General features: G+C 38.5%; 2 protein-coding genes across 2 annotated transcripts; both read right to left on the reverse strand.

Moving 5' to 3' along the window:
- Positions 1-606: 606 nt before the first annotated feature.
- OR11H12B (olfactory receptor family 11 subfamily H member 12B) lies at positions 607-1,593 on the reverse strand. The gene has a single exon (NM_001389822.1). It carries the CDS (start codon positions 1,591-1,593, stop codon positions 607-609), a length of 987 nt encoding a protein of 328 aa, NP_001376751.1.
- A 10,046-nt stretch (positions 1,594-11,639) lies between these two features.
- OR11G29 (olfactory receptor family 11 subfamily G member 29) lies at positions 11,640-12,764 on the reverse strand. Its single transcript, XM_002690678.3, has one exon. The coding sequence runs from the start codon at positions 12,624-12,626 to the stop codon at positions 11,640-11,642; it is 987 nt and encodes a 328-aa protein (XP_002690724.2). The 5' UTR covers positions 12,627-12,764.
- Between the last annotated feature and the right edge of the window lie 8,353 nt (positions 12,765-21,117).

Below are 21,117 nucleotides of genomic sequence, written 5' to 3' on the forward strand. Positions count from 1 at the left end.
ATACTTTGATAGATACTGTTATATATGGAATTAGAACCACCCTTTAAAGGTTTAGAAAAGGGTAGTGTGTAGAGGAAGCAAATTATGTCTGGATGTCATTAGGCTAGCTTGACTTTTATTGTCCAACAGAATTTTTGGATGATTGCTTTTAAGGGCTTATTTACTATGAATGGCTATCACAAAATAATAAAGTAAAAAATGATAGGAACCACAATCAGAAAAGAATATATTTCCTTCTTTTATTTACAACTAGCTGAATAAAGATAAAAATGACATAATTATAATTTTGTTGACCCTAGAATTAATAATCTAAAATTCCAAAAAGAGTATAAAAATTTTTATCCCAGATGAATCACACGAACTATCAAGAAAACACCCATATGTGTACATTTCTCATTTAATATGCAGTCCACATAATAACCCAACACTTCTACTTATCTGAATAATGTTAGCACTTTATGATTATAATGTATAAATGATTAATTTCATAGGCTAATATAAATTATTATCACTAGACCCATTTTTAAAAATTAGATAACAATATAATTCTGGTTGTTTTATGTTAGACTATACTGACCTGATAATGGACAGATCATCTAGAATGTCTTACATTATGTTGAAACTCCCCAGAACCTTTCTCAGGGCAGTCTTTATTTCCTTATTCCGGAGGCTATAAATGAGGGGGTTGAAGAATGGGGTCACCATAGCATAGAATAAAGTTGTGACTTTCTGCATCCTAGCAGAATGTCCAAGTCCTGGGCTCACATACATTACCATGAGAGAGCCATAGAACAGGGATACCACAGCCAAATGAGACCCACAGGTGGAGAAGGCTTTCTGTCTCCCAGTAGCTGAAGGCATAGGCAACACAGCTGTTAGGACAAGAGTATAGGACCCAAGGATGAAGAGGAAGTTACCAAAGATAACTATTGAGCTTAGACTGTAGCAAAGCAGTTGGGTTTTGGGGGCAGAGACACATGCCAATGCAAACAGTGGCCCTGGGTCACACACAACATGGTCAATGATGTTTGGTCCACAGAAAGGCATCTGAGAAATGAGAACAATGGGGACCAGGAACCACAGAAATCCACAGACCCAGCAGATAAGGACCAGTTTGGTACAGAGATGCCCAGTCATGATATTAGGGTAGTGCAAGGGACGGCAGATAGCAAGGTACCGATCAAAAGCCATAACGGTCAAATGCAAGCATTCAGTTGCTCCCAAGGAAGAAAAGAAATAAAATTGTAGGAAACATCCAACAAAGGAGATGGTCTTTTTATGTGAGAGGAAGTTGACCAACATCTCGGGGAATGTAGAAGAGACATACCAGATCTCTAGGAAGGAGAAATTCCCCAGGAATACGTACATGGGGATGTGGAGTCGCTGGTCACACCATAAAGCACAAATAATGGCCCCATTCCCTGTTATGGTCAGAGCATATATTGTAAGGAAGAGTGAGAAGAGGAGGCTCTGAATCTTCCACTCATAAGAAAAACCTAGGAGTATAAATTCTCTTACAAAGACAAAGTGGGAATCTGGCTCAGAGATGTTCATGTTCACTGGATCAGTAACCTGCAACATCAACAGACACATATTAGTTAGGACTACCTTCAAATGTGTTCCTATTTAAGAATTAAGAGAAGACAAATACAAATTGGGGCACAGTAGATAGCTGGCTTCACAGAAAAAAGCTTTTGCTTGCCTCTAAATTTTTCCTTACTATGATATCACTAAAAAACTTTAAACTCATTTTGTAAGCTTATTATTCTTTGGGGAAAGCATGATCTATAATAGTTTCTCATAGATTTGATAGCATATATCAGAAAGTGTTAGTTGCTTAGTAGTGTCCAACACTTTGCAACCCCATGGACTGTAGCCCTCCAGGCTCCTCTGTCCATGGGATTCTCCAGGCAAGAATACTGGAGTGGGTTACCATTCCCTTCTTCAGGGGATCTTCCTGACCCAGGGATTGAACCTGGGTCTCCTGAATTGCAGGTAGATTCTTCACTGTCTGCCACCAGGGAAGCCCCTTATTTGCTCTTAATAAATGTACTAGTTTCTTTCCCTAAACCCATTTCGTGGGGCAACAGACTCAGTAAAGGCTTTAATTTTACTATTTATCTTTCAGTTAAATGTGCTACTTAACATACCATTCAACAGTGAAACAAGTGACTATGTTTTACCAACTTGTTAGAAATCATTTTAAAGTCAATACTTTTGCATTTCTGCTTAAGCACCATAAAAATTTAAGACCATGATATTACTTACTGACATTGACTTTTAATATTGTAATGTTGCAATGTCTTCTGTAGAAAGCAGTGGCTTGACATTTTCGCTTAATCTTTCACCTAGATGGAAGTTTGTAAAATAAACCTAGGTATGAGACTTTATATTTTTAAGTATTTTTTTTCCACAAAATTCTGGGATTAGGTTTCTTTATTATTTTGACCATGGGGTCACAAAGAGTCAGACACGACTGAGTGACTGAACTGATTCTTTATATACTCATTTGAAGTAAACAATTTCCACTATATGAGAGAAATCAAAAGCTTTCTTGGTCACAAGTAAACGTCTTTCATCCTACATTCTCATGAAAACTATGACAAGAATATAAATTCCCTGAAATATTTTGTGTGTGGCAATATGCAGGGATGTGAGTCCTAAAAATTGTGAGGGTTTATATTATGGGCACAAACACACAATTTTCAGAAGGAATTTTTCCCCACCTATTCTCCACACCAGTGCTCTACGAAGTCTTCTATAATGATGGGTGGAAGGAATTAAAATTCCTTCATTTAATAATATGAATCTTTTCAAAACTACTCCAAATCAGAAACATTAATAAATCAACAATAAAGAAATCATAGAATAAAAGGGACTGACAAAGAGGTGTCAGGACTCTCTGCTGTGCTCAAAAGATAAAGGTGTTGATATACATTGAATCTCTAGGGACCTGTCTAAATAATTATATCTTCTTGTCTTCAGATGGATAAAGAATTTATTGCTGCACAAAAATTAAGATTGCACTTTCTTTCCCACAGATTCTTCTGGGATTTGGCCTCTGTAGCATTAGGGAAGTTCTCCTCCATGCCAATGGTTCATTAAAAGTTAACCTATTGCATATTCTCTGAGGAATCAGTAAAGAGAAGTGACTATTACTCTGAGGCCCTATTGTTTACAAATCACTAGCCCATCTGAAATATGGATTCCAAAAGTTTCCAGAAGGCACAGTTTGAGGAGAAATAAGATACGATGTGTCACAAAAGATTCTTCAGTTCAGTTCAGTTCAGTCGCTCAGTCGTGTCTGACTCTTTGCGACCCCACAAATCGCAGCACGCCAGGCCTCCTGTCCATCACCAACTCCCGGAGTTCACTGACTCATGTCCTTCGAATCAGTGATGCCATCCAGCCACCTCATCCTCTGTTGTCCCCTTCTCCTCTTGCCCCCAATCCCTCCCAGCATCAAAGTCTTTTCCAATGAGTCAACTCTTCGCATGAGGTGGCCAAATACTGGAGTTTCAGCTTCAGCATCATTCCCTCCAAAGAAATTCCAGGGCTGATCTCCTTCAGAATGGACTGGGTGGATCTCCTTGCAGTCCAAGGGACTCTCAAGAGTCTTCTCCAACACCACAGCTCGAAAGCATCAATTCTTCAGCGCTCAGCCTTCTTCATAGTCCAACTCTCACATCCATACATGACCACAGGAAAAACCATAGCCTTGACTAGATGGACCTTTGTTGGCAAAGTAATGTCTCTGCTTTTGAATATGCTATCTAGGTTGGTCATAACTTTCCTTCCAAGGAGTAAATGTCTTTTCTTACAGGAACATTTCAAAGGTCATTGGGCATATTTTGGAGGATAAGGAAGTGATGGGCAGAGAACCCAATGAGGCAAATGTTGAGGTGAATAAACTGTAGGACATTGAGGATAAAAATTTGGAGAATTTAGAAATAGCTTACAGCATAGTATTCTTTAGATATGAGAGAAGTATTTAAGTTAATTGACTGAAATACTTCAGAGGCACATGTGACTTCCTGATTAATATGAGACATCAAATTTTTTATCCTTCAATTTTTACCTTAAGTCATTTAGGGTTTACCAAGTATACTAAAACACCCAGGTGTGAATGAATGCTCTTATCATGTAGCATAAAATGATTGCAGACATCAGGAATAGATGCCTTGGAACACTGGTCTGTGAACCACAAGCTGTTTGAGCATGCACATGTGCTCAGTCATTAAGTCATGTCCGATTCTTTGCTACACCATGGACCACAGCCTGCCAGGATCCTCTATGCACAGGATTTTCTAGGCAAGAATACTGGAGTGGGAATATTTAAATGTAAATTGCTCACACTAAAAGTGTCATTCCCTTGTGGCTCAGACACTAACGAATCTACCTGCAACGCAGAAAATCCGTGTTCAATCCCTGGATCTGGAAGATACACTGGAGAAGGAAATGGCTATTCACACCAGTATTCTTGCTTGGGAAATCCCATGCACAAAGGAACATGGGGGGCTATAGTTCATAGTGTCACAAAGAGTCAGATAGAACTGAGCAACTAACACTTTCAAACCGAGAGACTAAAGGGGAAATAGATTACTTAGACTTTTATTACCTTTTAGTGATACTACGTCAGTCCTTAGAAACTCTTAAAACATTGCTTTGATCTTGTTATTTGCCTGCTTAAAAACCACCACTGGTTTCCTTATGCAAAATTTCCCCAGTTCTCCACAAATAGACTTCAAATGCCTTTCTCATTTTACCTTTTCCTACTCCCCCTTTCAGATATATTGAATAACATTTAATTCTCCAAGTACTTTTCAGTTTTTCATATTTGCATCTTTGTGGTCATTTTGCTTATTGGAAATCCTCATTACCTCCCTCTGCACCTGCAAAACCCCATCTATCCTTCAATCTCTAGTTCAAATGACATTTTCCCATAATACTTCTCCTTATTCCCCTAATGGAACACCTTTTTCACCTCTGAAATTTTATTTAACTGTCTTTGTATTTTTCTTATGATACTCATCAGAAACTTCTTTGTTTTGTCCTTAGTTATATACTTATTTTTTCTCCCTTCCCAGATTATAAAGTGTCTGGAGGCAGACAACTATTATTGTTCAGCTTTGAACTAGCAAATAGATAAAAATACATTGCATTTATTGGCCCTCATGAAATATTTGATTAAATGGCATTTTTTATGAGTTTTGTTGTTTATAAAATTAGCACCTTTGAACCAAAGTTATGGCAGAAAGTGAAGAACTAAAAAGCCTCTTAATGAAAGTGAAAAAGGAGAGTGAAAAAGTTGGCTGAAAGCTCAACATTCAGAAAACAAAGATCATGGCTCTGGTCCCATCACTTTATGGCAAATAGATGGAGAAACGGTGGAAACAGTGGCTGACTTTATTTTGGGGGGCTCCAAAATCAGTGCAGATGGTGATTGCAGCCATGAAATTAAAAGAAGCTTACTCCTTAGAAAGAAAGTTATGACCAACCTAGATAGCATATTAAAAAGCAGAGACATTACTTTGCCAACAAAGGTCTGTCTAGTCAAGGCTATGGTTTTTCCAGTAGTCGTGTATTGATATGAGAGTTGGACTATAAAGAAAGCTTAGCACTGAAGAATTGATGCTTTTGAACTGTGGTGTTGGAGAAGACTCTTGAGAGTCCCTTGAACTGCACGGAGATCCAACCAGTCCATCCTAAAGGAGATCAGTCCTGGGTGTTCATTGGAAGGACTGATGTTGAAGGTGAGACTCCAATACTTTGGCCACCTGATGCAAAGGACTGACTCATTGGAAAAGACCCTGATGTGGGGCAAGATTGAAGGCAGGAGGAGAAGGGGATGACAGAGGATGAGATGGTTGGATGGCATCACTGACTCGATGGACATGAGTTCGAGTAAACTCTGGGAATTGGTGATGGACAGGGAAACCTGGTGTGCTGCAGTCCATGGGGTTATGAAGAGTCGGACACGACTAAGCAACTGAACTGAACTAAACTTGAACCAAAGTAAAAAAAAAAAAAAATTCAAGGTACATTACAGTATTACTCTACATCTGCAGATAATAAAGAGATTGAGCCAGGGAGAGCTCTATATAGGTTAAAATCATTATGAGAGACTTAGAAAATTCATTCAAGAAATGGTTTGAAATGTGACATAGAATAGTCCTACTCCAAGTGCAGTTAATGGATTAGCATAGTCCTCAAATTGTTAGCTGGAGAAGGCAATGGCACCCCACTCGAGTACTCTTGGCTGGAAAATCCCATGGACGGAGGAGCCTGATGGGCTGCAGTCCATGGGGTCGCTAAGAGTGGGACACGACTGAGTGACTACACTTTCACTTTTCACTTCACGCATTGGAGAAGGAAATGGCAACCCACTCCAGTGTTCTTGCCTGGAGAATCCCAGGGATAGAAGAGCCTGGTGGGCTGCCATCTATGGGGTCGCACAGAGTCGGCATGACTGAAGTGACTTAGCAGCAGCAGCAAATTGTTAGCTGTCTGTGATAAATTCAGATACTAAGATGAAGCATTTAGAAACTTTCATAGTTGACTAGTTTGTGATGCGTTGAATCTAATAATATAAAAGTTAGCTATATATTTTTTTATATTTCATTTTCTAGTTATTATCTTTTTATTTTATGAAACTATTAATCTTAACTGCAATGAATTGGGTTCTTTCACTTCAGTTAAAGGCACTGACTCACAGGACAGGTAGAATTCAAACTGAATGAGGAGGGCATTCTAAATAGGAGACCTGTGTGTGGGGTACATGGGTCGTTAGGCTGTGATGTGCATCTTTGAAGTTGATAGGAGAGAAGAAAAAGAAGACAGTGGTGGGTGGGAAGAAAGCCTTAGTTAGGGTAAGGAAAATGCTTTGGTTAAGTCAGAGAATTAAAGAGGAAGAGGCAGAGTAGAGACCAATCAAATTAACAAAACGCTCCCCTAAAGTAGTGCCTTTGAAAGATCATGGTACAGAAAGACTACTTTCTGAAGTGTCTTTTCTGTTTGGGCTGCTTCAACAGAAATACTATAAACTATATGTGCCATATAAACAGACTTTTATTTCTCACAGATCTGGAGGCTAGGAAATCCAAGATCAAGGCATCAGCAGTTAGAGTATCTGGTGAAAGCATGCTTCTTGTTTAGACAGCCTTGTTAACAGTGCAACCTTACATGGTGGGAGGGATGAAGGAGCTCTCTGGGGTCTTTTTCCAAAGGGCACGAATCCCATTTATGATGGCTCCACTCTCATGACCTCTTCACCTAAAGGCCCCAAATCCTAAGAGCATACCATCACGCTGAGGGTGTGGATTTCAACATTGGAATTTCGGAGGGACACAAACATTCAGGTTATAGTGTAAAGGTTATAAAGATTCCAAGGAAGAGGAGTAAAGCCATCCCTCCATATCTATGGGGGGATTGTTTCCAGGATGCCCTAAGGTAAAAGTCCAGGGAATGTCAAGTCCCTTACATAAAAATGGCACAGTACAGTCGATACTGCAGATTCCCAGTGCACCAGACACAGAGGGCTGGCAGTATTTTCAGATTTAGCAGTGGAAGCGATTCTGATTCCCAACTAACAAATTGTTTTGTTTTGAAATGTGAGAGCATCTATCTAGAGATATATAGAGAGCATTTATATTATAAGATAGAACACCGGGTTGCTAGATTTCCATTGTGCAGCAACAGAAATATTACATGATATTGAATGATATCTGTGCAGTGGAGAAGAGTATTTTCAGGATCTGGCAGATTTGAAGACAAATTCTTTTCCTATCAAAAGTCAGAGAGGTCTATGATCCCTGAGAAGCAGAACAGTGTATGTGTAGAGAGAGAGAAAGAGAGAGAGGGGCATAAGAAGAAAGGAAGAAGGGTGAGGAGAGAGAGGGAAAAAGAGACTGAGACCATTCTCAGATTATAGGTAACTGCAATCTATAATTCTGCATGTCCTATGTTCTTTCATACAAGGACATCGGTTTTTTAAATTGGTAATTCAGCGTTTGCATGTTCATTTGCTCATAACTCATGTTAAGATAGTCTTTGTCAGTCATATTACTGAGAAAACCATCTTGTGCTTCAACACACTAACATCTCTGCTTTGTGATTCAGCAACATCTATGTTATTGATACACTCTATATTTCTATATTGATATACTCTTTATTTCTCTGTAATCTGAGTATCCAATGTTTGACTTGTTAACTCTTTATTATACTGCCCACATTTTTAGCTACATTCTAGTAATTGGGAATTTGGGATAGAAAATTAACTTCCAAATTAGAACTTGTAATGAGAGTAAATTCCCTGTGAACATAAGCATGAAGTATTACAATGATGGAGATATTTTAAGGTTTACTCTTTGCTACACTCTCTGATAAGCAGATTGATTCATTTCACCCTCACAATGGCACTAGGAGGAAAGCTCTATCATCATTGCTTCTTTAAATATGAGTTAATGGAGGCATATACGAAGTCATGCAGTTAGTGCAGACAGAATTTGAATTCAGGCAGTCTAGTTCTGACCATTACCACATATTGCCTGTTAACTGCAAATTATTTGTAACGTGTTATGGATAGGTAAGTAGCCTGTGTAGGGAATATTTGTGAGCTTCCTGACCTACCTTTGATGTTAGTTTCAGAGGTGGTGGGCAGTCCCTTGGGAGCTTAGAATCAGTCTGATGGCATCCCTCCCATCTCAAGCCCTATCCATGAGTCTTCCTGCTTTCTTCCCAGGGCCTTTTCTGAAGACACAATGGCTCATTTGGTGCACCAGTCAATGTGTTTTTGGAAACACGAGTAGTCAATATCTCCCTGTGTAACCATGGTTAGTCAATAAATATCTTAGACCTGTGCCATTTGAATGGACAATTCTCAGAGGTTCTAGTGGAATCAAATTTTCATTGGTCATAGTAGCTTCTTCTCATTCCTCATTCCTATTACCTGAAACCACCTTCTATTAATAATAAACTACCTGCATGGTTCTTCTTTTATGACAATCCAAAACAAGACACCCTTTTTTAGTTGTGTTGGAAAGAAAAACTTGTAAACCATTTGTTACCAAAGGATGTATTATCTGTCAAATCCATTCACTTTCACAGTAGAGTGATCATTATTTCAAATTATTTGTTCAGAGTCCCAACTAGAAGCTTATACACCCAAACAATGCAAAATATTAAGGTCAGAATTGGTGAATGGCAGGCTTTATATCTGAAGTGGGAGAAAAGCACTTGTGAAAGAGGATGTGTGCAATAAGTCCATTTGAAACTTCAATAAGAGATGTGTTCTTAGGCCCGGCAGCTTTAGGCAAATGTGCATATGTAAGTTGAAGATCTAGAAATTGAACTATGTATGCTTGTGTGCCTTTTGGAAAGTCTTCATGTATCCCAGGGGTAAACAAATCCCAGTTTCAAAGACTTAATTCTCCAGAACACTGTAAACACACACACACACACACTCACAAACCAAAATTAAATTAACACGTGGTATTTTGGCTATAAATGGAGAAAACATAATCTAGTTATGTCTCAAGGAAAGTTGAGAAGGAGAGCTGTTGTAAAAGGGCTTTGCCAAAAGTTATAGGAGGTGACTTTCATGGAGGACCTGAGATTTTGATTCTGATAAAGAACATGAGAACAAAGAATTCATTAACATTCATATTTAATTAATATTTATTATGTATTTTCTATGTACTGTTTTAAGAACTTTGGGACTCATGATTTGTTAAAACATCACACGAATTGTTCTCTGGTTCAACTGTCATTTCAATTTTAGTTGAAATGAAGTTACCTGCCAAATTCACAGTGGATTAATGGAAGAATTGAGTTCCCACCTAGATCTTTTGATTTTAAGTCTCATATCCTTTCAAAGACATCATAGTAGGATTGAAAAAGCAATCTATTTTTAGCTTTTAAGGAGCATCCATACTGTTCCCCATGGTGGCTGTATCAGTTTAGGTTCCTATCAACTGTGTAGGAGGGTTCCCTTTCTCCACACCCTCTCGCATTTACTGCTTGTAGATTTTCTGATGATAGCCATTCTGAGTTGTGTGAGATGATACCTCCTTGTAGTTTTGATTTGCATTTCTGTAGTAATTAGTGATACTGAGTGTCTTTTCATGTGCTTTCTAGCAATCTGCATGCCTTCTTTGGAGAAATGTCTCTATACATACTCCGCCCATTTTTTGATTGTTTTTTTTTCTCCATGTTGAGATGCATAAGCTGTTTGTATATTTTGGAGATTAATCCCTTGTCAGTTGTTTTATTCACAAAAACTAAAAACAGAACTACCATATGATGCAAAAATTCCATTCTTGGCATATACCTGGAGAAAATCATAAACTGAAAAGATACATGCACCCCAATGTTCACTGCAGCACTATTTATAATAGCCAAGACATGGAAACAATCATAAATGTCCATCAATAGGGGGTACAAGATAAAGAAGGTGTAGTACATATATACAATGGAATATTACTCAGCCATAAAAAGGTCAAATAATGCCATTTGCAGTAACATGTATGGACATAGAGATTGTCATATTCAGTAAAGTAAGTTGGATACAGAAAAACAAATATCATATGATATTGCTTATATGTGGAATCTAAAAAAACAAGAGTATAAATGAACTTATTTATGAAACAGAAGTACAGTCACAAATGTAGAAAGCAAACTTATGGTTGCCAGGGCATAATGGGGGGAGGGATAAATTGGGAGACTGGGACTTACATATACACACTGCTGCTGCTGCTGCGTTGCTTCAGTCGTGTCCGACTCTGTGCAACCACATAGACCGCAGCCCACCAGGCTCCCCCGTCCCTGGGATTCTCCAGGCAAGAACACTGGAGTGGGTTGCCATTTCCCTCTCCAATGCATGAAAGTGAAAAGTGAAAGTGAAGTCGCTCAGTCATGCCTGACTCTTAGCGACCCCATGGACTGCAGCCCACCAGGCTCCTCCATCCATGGGATTTGCCAGGCAAGAGTACTGGAGTGGGGTGCCATTGCCTTCTCCATATACACACTACTATATATAAAACATAACTAATAAGAACTTGCTGTATAGCACAGGGAACTCTACTCTGTAATAGCTTATATAAGAAAAGAATAAAAAAAAAAAGAATAGATATACGTATATGTATAACTGTTTCACTTTGCTGTACACCTGAAACTAACACAACATTGTGAGTCAACTATTTTTTATGAAAATTTTAAAAATATTAATAAAAAAAGAAATCTAGTTAGAAGTTAAACAGAACACAAGGCTTTCCCCAAACTCATCACAAAATATACATGTCTGCCATGATGTTGACTGAAGTTTTCCCTAACACTAATCCTGACTGCCCACGACCCCAGGCAAAATTAGTTGTTTTTTCCTTGTGTTTCATATATTGTACATATATCGGTTAGAATATTTATTGCATTTTATATTAATTATTTTCTTACCTGTTTGCACCATTAGAGTTCAATTTGAGGAAGAGATTGTGTCTGATTTATCTTCATAATTATATTCACAATACAGTGCCAAGTGCAGTGTCCAACATGAAGGAGGCGTTCGGTTACTATTTACTGAATGGATGATGGGACAAATGTGTGAAAGTTCAAGGATGGCCATTTTATCCACATCACACTAAACCAGATTATCCCACATTCCTCCTGCGCCTGCTGTCAAAGACTTTAAAAGAAATTTTAAACTTTTCCAGAACTTTCCAGAGAGCTTTTTTCATATCCTTATTCCTGAGACTGTAAATCAAAGGGTTGATGAGTGGAGTCACCATGGCATAGAACAAAGTCATGATTTTCGGCAATAAGGTGGAGTGGCTGGATCCAGGGCTCACATGCATCACCATAATGGTCCCGTAGCATAGCAGCACCACAGCCAAATGGGACCCACAGGTGGAAAAGGCCTTTTGTCGACTGGATGCTGAGGGCAATCGAAGAACAGCAAGTAGAACCAGGGCATAGGAGATGAGGATGAAAAGGAAGCTAAGGAGGATGATGAGGGCACTTAGAGTATAGCTGGTGAGCTTGGACATGGGAGCAGGAACACATGAAAGGGTCAGCAGTGGGCCTGAGTCACATACAAAGTGATCAATTGCATTAGGACCACAGAAAGGCAGTTGGGAAATGAGAATAACAGGCACCAGATACCAGAGAAATCCACATACCCAACAAGCAATCACTAGGTTGAAACAACGTCTACCAGTCATAATTGTGGCATAATTTAGAGGGCGGCAGATGGCAAAGTATCGATCAAACGACATTGCTGAGAGAAAGAAGCACTCAGTGGAGCCCATGGAAAAGAAAAAATATAATTGAAGGAAGCAACCAGTGAAAGAGATGGCCTTGCTCTCTGACAGGAAGTTGATCAGTGTGTTTGGAACAGTGGAGTTGACATACCAGATCTCCAGGAATGCAAAATTCCCCAGCAGGATGTACATGGGGGTGTGGAGATGCTGGTCCCAACACACAGCACAGATAATGGCTCCATTTCCTATGAGAGTCAGGAGGTAGACGATGGAGAAGAACATAAACAGAATGACCTGAATCTCCCTGCTGCAGGGAAAACCCAGAAGGATGAATTCACGCACTGATTCAGAATGGGATGCTGATTCGGAGATGTTCATTTAGTCTGTAAGCTGTGCTGCAATGAAACATTATTATTGTGAAGCCAAATCCAAACAACTGAGCATAACACACAAGGCCCTTCACAATCTGATCTTTATCTACTTGTTTAACCTCACCTCTTGAGTTCTATGTCCCAGATAAGAAAAGAATAGTCACATTTCTGTCAAATGACATGCTATTCTTCTTAAGATAGCTGTTGCTCCTCCTTTTGGGCTTCCCGCAGGTGGCGCTAGTGGTAAAGAACCTGCCTGCTAACGCAGGAGACGTGAGACAGGGGTTGATCCCTCTGTAAGGAAGATCCCCTGAAGGAAGGCATGGCAACCCACCCTGGTAATTTTGCCTGGAGAATCCCATGGACAGAGGAGCTTGGCAGACTACAGTCCATAGGGTGGAAAAGAGTCGGACACAACTGAAGGAGCTTAGCACGCACACACGTGACACCCACATACACCCTTTCTACCTCCCTCTTTCTCCCCTCCCTTTCTTCCCTACACCCCTCCCTCCCTCCCTCTTTCCTTCCTTTCTTATTTCTTGCCCATCCCTTCTGGATCCCTTCCTTTCTCTTTCTCCATCTTTTTACTATTTATTTACTTTTTTTCCTTTGATCGAATAACTGGTACTTGCAATCTACACCGTTTGTTGATTACCAACTTCATGAAATATTGCTGGACTTCACCATCATATAGTAATTCTTTGTTTTTTCCATAGCACCTGACATATGTGTATGTAAACTTATATTATGCCTTCTTGTAACTGTCACTTTTCTCTTTACCAGTCTGAGCTTCTGAAGGCAGAGATGTATTTTTCATCTCCATATTATGAATTCCTAGCACAGTTCAGTTCACTTCATAGGCATGCTAACATATTTCCTGAATCAACATTAAAGAAATGAATCATTATTTTTTAAGGATTGAAAAAACATTCTAAAATGTTTTCCAGAAGCAATAAGAAAACACTCTAAAAGCTACAGCATTTTTTACACCAAAGACTTTGCACTTTGTACTTTGCATTATTTATTTATTTATTTTTCATGTCTTAATATAACTACTAGACTGTAAACCTCTGAGGACAGAGGCCAAGTGTTAATCATCTTTGATCTTTTTTGGGTATCTAATACATCAGCTGGTAAAGAATCTGCCTGTAATGCGGGAGACCTGTGTTCAATCCCTGGGTTGGGAAGATCCCCTGGAGAAGGGAAAGGCTACCCATTCCAGTATTCTGGCCTGGAGAATACCATGGACTGGGGTCACAAAGAGTTGGACACGACTGAGCAACTTTCACATTATTTTTTAGGTAATATGTACATTGTAATTGCTTGCTAAGTGAATAAATCATCATTTCTGCCCCCATTTGAATTTTAATTCAGATAACTTTCCACTTGGAAGCCTTAATCATTTCACATATGCAAGGAAAGAACCATACCATTGGACCTTGAAGAAGAAAGTGGGGGCAGATGAGTGCAAGGATATGGCAAAAAGAGGAGATGGTGGATCAATATGGTGTGAGACTAGAGTAACCAAATGTGCCAGTTTGCCTGGAACTGAACTCATTTTAACCCTGAAAGTCTTGTAACTCAGGGAACCCTCAGCCCCAGAGAAGCAGGGATAGCCTGTCACTTTGGGACCAAATGAGGTCCCAAAGTTGACCCAGCTACCTCAAAAATGCATGTGCACTGGTCCCCTTGGATCTTACTGAAGTCCCTCCTTTCTCTTATTTGTCCACAGAGAAAAAGGAAAGGGCTTCATTATGACCATGAGAGTATTAAGAGGACATACACAAGTACTGGGAAGACACTTGGCAACAAGCAGGGGCTGTCCAAATGGACTTCCAAGAAGGCTGGATGTCCTGTGCAGCCAAGTACACTCATATCAACTGATGCCACACTCCAGAAATGCAGGCTGTGTGGAAATACATGGCCAAGGTCCTTGGGTGGGTAGATGCAGCCCTGATACTCTTTCCATTCTAAACTAAATTACTCAGTAATGCTGCATTTTTTGACCCATATTTCCTTTGACTAAGTATGCTTTTTTCTCTTCTTATGGTTACCTGAAGGTAGTTGATTCTTTCAATCAAATTTCTCTGAAGGTATTATTAGAAGAAAAAGACTCCATGAAGACCTTGGAAATGGGGAAATATAATGGGAGGAAGCAGCAGCCAGTGAGACAGATTGATTTGGCATTGTATTTAAGAAGAAATTGGGGCTGGTATTCTGATCTAGATTGAGTTGATGATTTTTCAAAACATTTAATGATCTGCTTTCCGATGACCAATATACTAAAGAAAACATATAGCAACCTTGGAAAAAGAAAGACCTAAAATAGTTTAATTTGGTTTCCTTACTTAAGGGAAAGAAATACTTTATTATTCCTGGTATCGGTATGAACCACATTAATGTCTGACACTTCCTTCAGAAGAACTTTGGATGTCTCCCTGACAGTCATTAGTCCTGGTTTGGCCAGGATCTGTGTCTCTGTCTCTTCTTTCTAAATGCAGTGATATGGAATCTATTTTATCAGATAAAACCATTGTTATGAAAAAAAAAAAAAGCATTGTTATGGTTTCCCAAGACTTGATTACCCAGTAGATAGACAATTATATATACATATAAGTAAAAACAAAACAGGGTTAATATTTTTTTAGTTTTAAAAAGAATTTATGAAACATTCCCAAACTGATTTGCTTTTCCTAATTCCTTAACCTACCTGGACTTCCAAGTGGATGGTAAGTATTGTAGTTTGTCATCGGTTCTGTCTCTCTGAAACAATGTAAGGATATGTAGATACAGCTCCTATAAGTGGAACCAGGGAAGCGATACTTTTAATCCTGTTTGACATCATCTCCTATGAATTGCTAGTCATAACTCAACTCTTCTCTTGCTTTCAAAAGAGAGCATACTGTCACTTAGAGTTGTGAAAAAGCTAGAAAAAGGATTCATTGATACTTCCTTTAATGACAAACACCACAGATTTGCCTGGGAATTGAAGCTATTTGGATTTTTGGCCCTCAGATCTTTCATCAAGGATACCACCACCAGCATCACCACAAAGAAACAAATTCAGGATTATTTCTTGGGGAAAAAAGAAAGATAAGGGCATGGTGTGATTTCTGCATACCTGTGAGCTATGCTCAGGAGGAACTGAATCAGTTGTGTCCTTGTTTCTCAGCTCCTGTCTCAAAAGTGTGATTCCCAGGACTTTCACTGAAAAACAAACCTCCTTTTGTACAATTAACTTGGCAGTGACTGCCAAGATTCTCGTCAGGGGAGATGTCTGGAGGATGGTGAAGGTTAGACTTTGGGAGTGGTTTTTAGTTTTTAATTTGGAAGAAAGGATTCAAGTACCATCTATGTAAAGTTTTTAATCAAAAAAAAGGAGTTCTGAACCAACACAACATTGTAAAGCAACAGTTCTCTAATTAAAAACAAATTAAAAAAATGGCGTTCTGGAGAGCATCCTAAAGGTTTGGTTCTTTGTATATTTTAAAAAGTTGTCCTTTGGGAAGGCTAGTCTCTCAGGCCAGTATCTGCCTTTAACATCTGTGATTAAATACCTTTTAGAGAGCAACTAGGAAAAATAAGTAGTTGTGTGAACTGAGCATATGATTGTGTCTTCTGAAGTCAAAGTTAATTATGAAATATCTTTTTATTCTGTAAGACCACGCCTCTAGGGAAAGGTGACAGCCATATAATCGATCACCAGAGAAATGTAGAAGATTGAAAATGTTTTCTTATGAGGAAAAAAAAGGGAAAAACTTAAGGAATATGAGATTTTTGTTGCTAGTGGTGCCATTATGGTTTATTTTTTGTTTCCTTCAGAATCAGTGGTTTAACTGTATTAGCTCTGTACTATCATAGTATGAGGCCTTCCTAGGTGGCGCTAGTGGTAAAGAACCCGCCTACCAGTGAAGGAGATTTAAGAGACATGGGTTTGATCCCTGGGTCAGGAAGATCCCCTGGAGAGTGCATGGCAATCCATTCCAGCATTCTCACCTGGAGAATCCTATGGACAGAGAAGCCTGGCAGGCTATAGTCCATAGATTCACAGAGTTGAACATGACTAAAGCAACTTAGCATACATCATAGTATGATGAATTTTCTCTTAAGATTCTCGAAATTATTCCCAATGTTATTCTAACTTTTTTTGTGTACAAAAAAATAATTATCTTTTTTGATCAATATAATAGGCCCAATAATGCTATTTCAAAAATATCTTCTAATTGAGGTGTTACCTACATATTTTTTTCAGAGTCACTATGTGAATGACCATTTATTTTTTCAAACAAAATTCACATTTCATTTAGGTTGAAATAAACTTTACAAAATTTTTTTTTCACCAAAAATATAACAGGAATATTTTCTGTATTATTCATGGATAAACCACAAAACACTTATTTTTGTAGTTTTGCTTGTAAATCAAGACGAGGCAGTACGTACAGTCATGGAAAAACACAGAAGAAAACAGAAAAATCAGTTATGAATGACCATTTTTTTATACTTTAATTAAAAAAAAATCTTTGGTCATGCTGTGTACCATGTGGGGTTTTAGTTCCCCAACCAGAGATTGAACCCAAGCCCTTTGCAGTGAGAATGTGAAGTCCTAACCACTGGACCACCAGGGAATTCCCCGAATGACCTTTTAGAGGATCTCTGGAGTCAGGTATAGTAAGACAGATTGATATAATCTGTCTGTTAGTGTCTATTTCTATGTGGTAGTGAAAGGTTGAGCAAAAAATATTAGAAGTTTATATAGGTCATTATAGTGCAAGGTGGGGAACCACGAGCATCAAGAGCCAGTTTGAGGTGTTAGAACTACAGCATGTGTATGATTAATAATGGAGGACCCAACGTAGAGTGAACATGGACCAAGACACACTTTCCCTACTTAACAATTTTGTCTAGGATCAGTTCTATCTTAATTTCATCTGTGCTAGGCTTGCCATAGGTTGCCAACTATTGGTTTTTACCCTGTCCCAAATACAACTCTTTCTGTGTTGTGATGAAATAAGACCAGTGTTTCAAACTTCATGTGCATTGTGGTGGGAGGTTTTCCACTGTGATGGAAATATTTTTATTAGTATCAAGTGTGCAAAGATATCCATTCTATTTCACAAATTGGGAATTCATTGGAGGTATCTTCTGCTTAGTGGACAGAAATATTTGACATGTATATTTGTTTTCTATGATATTTAGAGTCATTTTAGCTGACAAAGTCCCTCTTCTTGCTGCTGGGGGAAGCCACCGTTCCCTAGCATTGGGTTTAGCAACCAGTAGGCATCTTTTTCTCTTCTCCATAAAAGCTAAGGCTCAATGGTAAAGAATTCACCTGCAAGTGCAGGAGATGTGGGTTAGATCCCTGGGTCAGGAAGATCCCTTGGAGCAGGAAATGGCAACCCACTCCAGTAGTCTTGCCTGAGAAATCCCATGGATGGAGGAGCCTGGAGGGTTACAGTTCATGGGGTGGCAAACAGTCAGAAACGACTGAGCGACTGAGCACACACAGACATATTTTTCTCTTCTCCATAAAAGCTAATGCTCAACATTTTTTTTTTAAACTTCCACCTCTTTCAGTCCTAAAAAGGCAGAAAAAGAGAGATAAGAAAGTTAACATAGGGAAATTCCCTGAAGCCCAGGGGTTAGCACTCTCTGCTTTCACTGCCGAGCGCATGTGTTCAATTCGTGGTCAGGGAACTAAGATCCCTCAAGCCAAGCTGCCAAACAAACAAGCCAAAAAAGAATGTCAACATATTTTTTAAAAGGCCAGACATCTGCTTTCCTAATAACTTTTCCTTGTAAGGGGACAGAGACCTTCTTGCATTCTATCATGGCAATTGATTTAAACTTCTAGTTTAAAAAGTCTAAAAGTCTAAAAGCTAGTGGGTAAAGATGTCATTTAACATCTTTACCCACTAGCTTCAGGTAGATGTGTCAACATGCTGATTAACAGATGTGGAATATTCTTTGGAGAAAAGTTAATGACCATCCAGAAATTTAAAAAAAGATTTTAATGGACCAGTTTAACAGCAGATCAGAGAGCAGATAAAAAATATATTAACTCGAGACTACATCAGAAGAATAAGGAATGCATTCTGAATAGATAAAAAAGAGAAAAATGAAAGAGAAGTTAAAGTGGAAGTCCAATATTAGTTTGACAAATGAAAAAGATGAGAGAAGCAGACAGAAGCAAATATTTAAAGACAAAATGTTTGAAACTTTGTATAGATTTGGTCAAGCACAAAAATCTGCAGTCTCAAAGAGCAAGCCCAACACATTACAAACAGTATAAATAAGAATAGATTCATAGTTATATGAGTTGTATGTAAGCAACAGAAAACTAAAGACAAAAATATTGCTTGAAAAGAAACAAGAGAAAAAAATTGATTGATTACATCTCCAGAAGTAGGACTTATGCAGAAAGTTGATTGCTCAATATCTACAGTGAAAACCGTATGTGGAATTATATCTTGAATATTCTGGGAGAGAAACTGCCAAATCAGAACTGCATCAGCAGGAACAACATCCATGGAGGATCAGTGTTAAACAAAGACACATTAAATAAAAGCAGTGTGGAGAAACATGTGAGGTGTGCCCTTCCTAACTCTAATAAATATCCAGACTTTGTGTTTTACTTCTTTAGACATAATTTTTAAACAATCTATATCTGAGAGTTCTTGTATAAACCATGTGTGATAAGCCCAGTGTCTGGAGTCTGGGTGTCTGTCTCTTGTGTCTGAGCTTTTTGTTGGCTCTAATTTGTGACACTTTGCTATATTGAATTTTGTGGTAAGAAAAATAACAGCACCAAAGATGTCAGGGGCCTAATCCTCAGACTAACATATTCCAAACCTGTGAATCTGCTACTTCACCTGGTGAAAGGGACTTTGATGTACTAAGATAAGGAGTTTCAGCTGGGAAAACTTTCAGTTTCCAGGTGGCCCCATTCAAGGTGTATCCTTGTGTCCTTAAGAGCCTTGAACCTTTCCTGGTTTCAGGAACCAGAAAGATGGTAGGTGTGAGACAAGGCTTGATTTAGTGTTACAGGCTTTGAAGATTCTTGCCAAAGCCCCCTGCCAACACTGATTTTTATCACAGCAAGACTTTGTTAGACTTCTGACCTATAGAATTATAAAGATAATAAATTTATTTGTTAAGCCACTGAGTTGGTGGTCATTTGTTGCATTACTGTAGCAGTACAAAAGTATTACAACCAAAAAAAATTTTTTTAAGTAATACAGTTGTCTTTGGCATTGTCTGCTCATTGTCCTTGAAAAAGATGTTTGTGTGGATTCTGTGAGACCCAGGAGGAAAATCCCTTCCTCATCCAGGGTTTGGGCTTGTGGCTATCAGGCACCAGAGGACACTATTTGTTAAGGATATCCCTAAATGAAAGCAAAGTCTGAGATTCCTGATATGTAAACTAAGGCTGCCACATTCGTGAGGGCCTCTCTGTAACCCCAGCTTCTCAAGGGCTTTTTTTTTTCTTTCCATCTACTTATTACCAAGGCAACCTTCCCTACATACAGTTCCCTAGAATTGGAGTGAGAAGCATGTTTAGTTCTGATTTTTCTATTTTTATACATTATATATATTATAGAATGGCTATTTGATAACAGTTTGATAGGGTGTTTAACTACCCTTAGACGATGTTAAAGCATATTTTTATTTTCACCTCTTTAAGAAACAAAAAGGAATTTTTGTGACTATAGGAATTCATAAAATGTGTGCTTATTCCTATCTGCTGAGATGTTTGTGTATGACAAAAATCCTCAAGTATCAGTTTGTTGACAAGTGTAAGTAATATAGATTGTTGAGACTCTACTAGATACATAGGTGGCAAGGAAATACAAATGTATATGCAAGACAATAGATATGTTTTTACTTATTAAGAGCAAAGAAGAGTAATTTGTTTAAAAACATAAATGGCTAGTTCATTTCAGTTCAGTTCAGTCGCTCAGTCGTGTCCAACTCTTTGCAACCCCATGAACTGCAGCACACCAGGCCTCCCTGTCCATCACCAACTCCCGGAGTCCACCCAAACCCATGTCCATTGAATTGGTGATGCCATCCAAGCATCTCATCCTCTGTTGTCCCCTTCTCTTCCTGCCCTCAATCTTTCCCAGCGTTGGGGTCTTTTCCAATGAGTCAGCTCTTCTCATCAGGTGGCCAAAGTATTGGAGTTTCAGCTTCAACATCAGTCCTTCCAATGAACACCCAGGACTGATCTCCTTATGCTGGATATATATAAAATAAAAATGATAAAACATAAAATTTGAGATGAGACAGAACAATTTAGAAGTTTGAAGGGAAGTATATTACTCACTTTAGTTCAAAGTAACTGCAATAATTTTTTCTAAATAAATATTATTTTGGGTTAATTTTCTATCTCTGTTCATTGCAAACCTAAAAATGGTGGAATGTCAACTATGCTTATGGGAAATAATTTTTAGGATAAAACTGATTTAGAAATTTTTATCTAGATTAAGAAGATAATGAAT

The sequence above is a fragment of the Bos taurus genome, chromosome 10 (assembly GCF_002263795.3).
Source record: "Bos taurus isolate L1 Dominette 01449 registration number 42190680 breed Hereford chromosome 10, ARS-UCD2.0, whole genome shotgun sequence".
Lineage (NCBI taxonomy): Eukaryota > Metazoa > Chordata > Mammalia > Artiodactyla > Bovidae > Bos > Bos taurus.

Coding starts and splice junctions, on each gene's coding strand:
- OR11H12B (NM_001389822.1), bottom strand. CDS start 1,593: ATGTGTCTGTTGATGTTGCAGGTTACTGATCCAGTGAACATGAACATC.
- OR11G29 (XM_002690678.3), bottom strand. CDS start 12,626: ATGAACATCTCCGAATCAGCATCCCATTCTGAATCAGTGCGTGAATTC.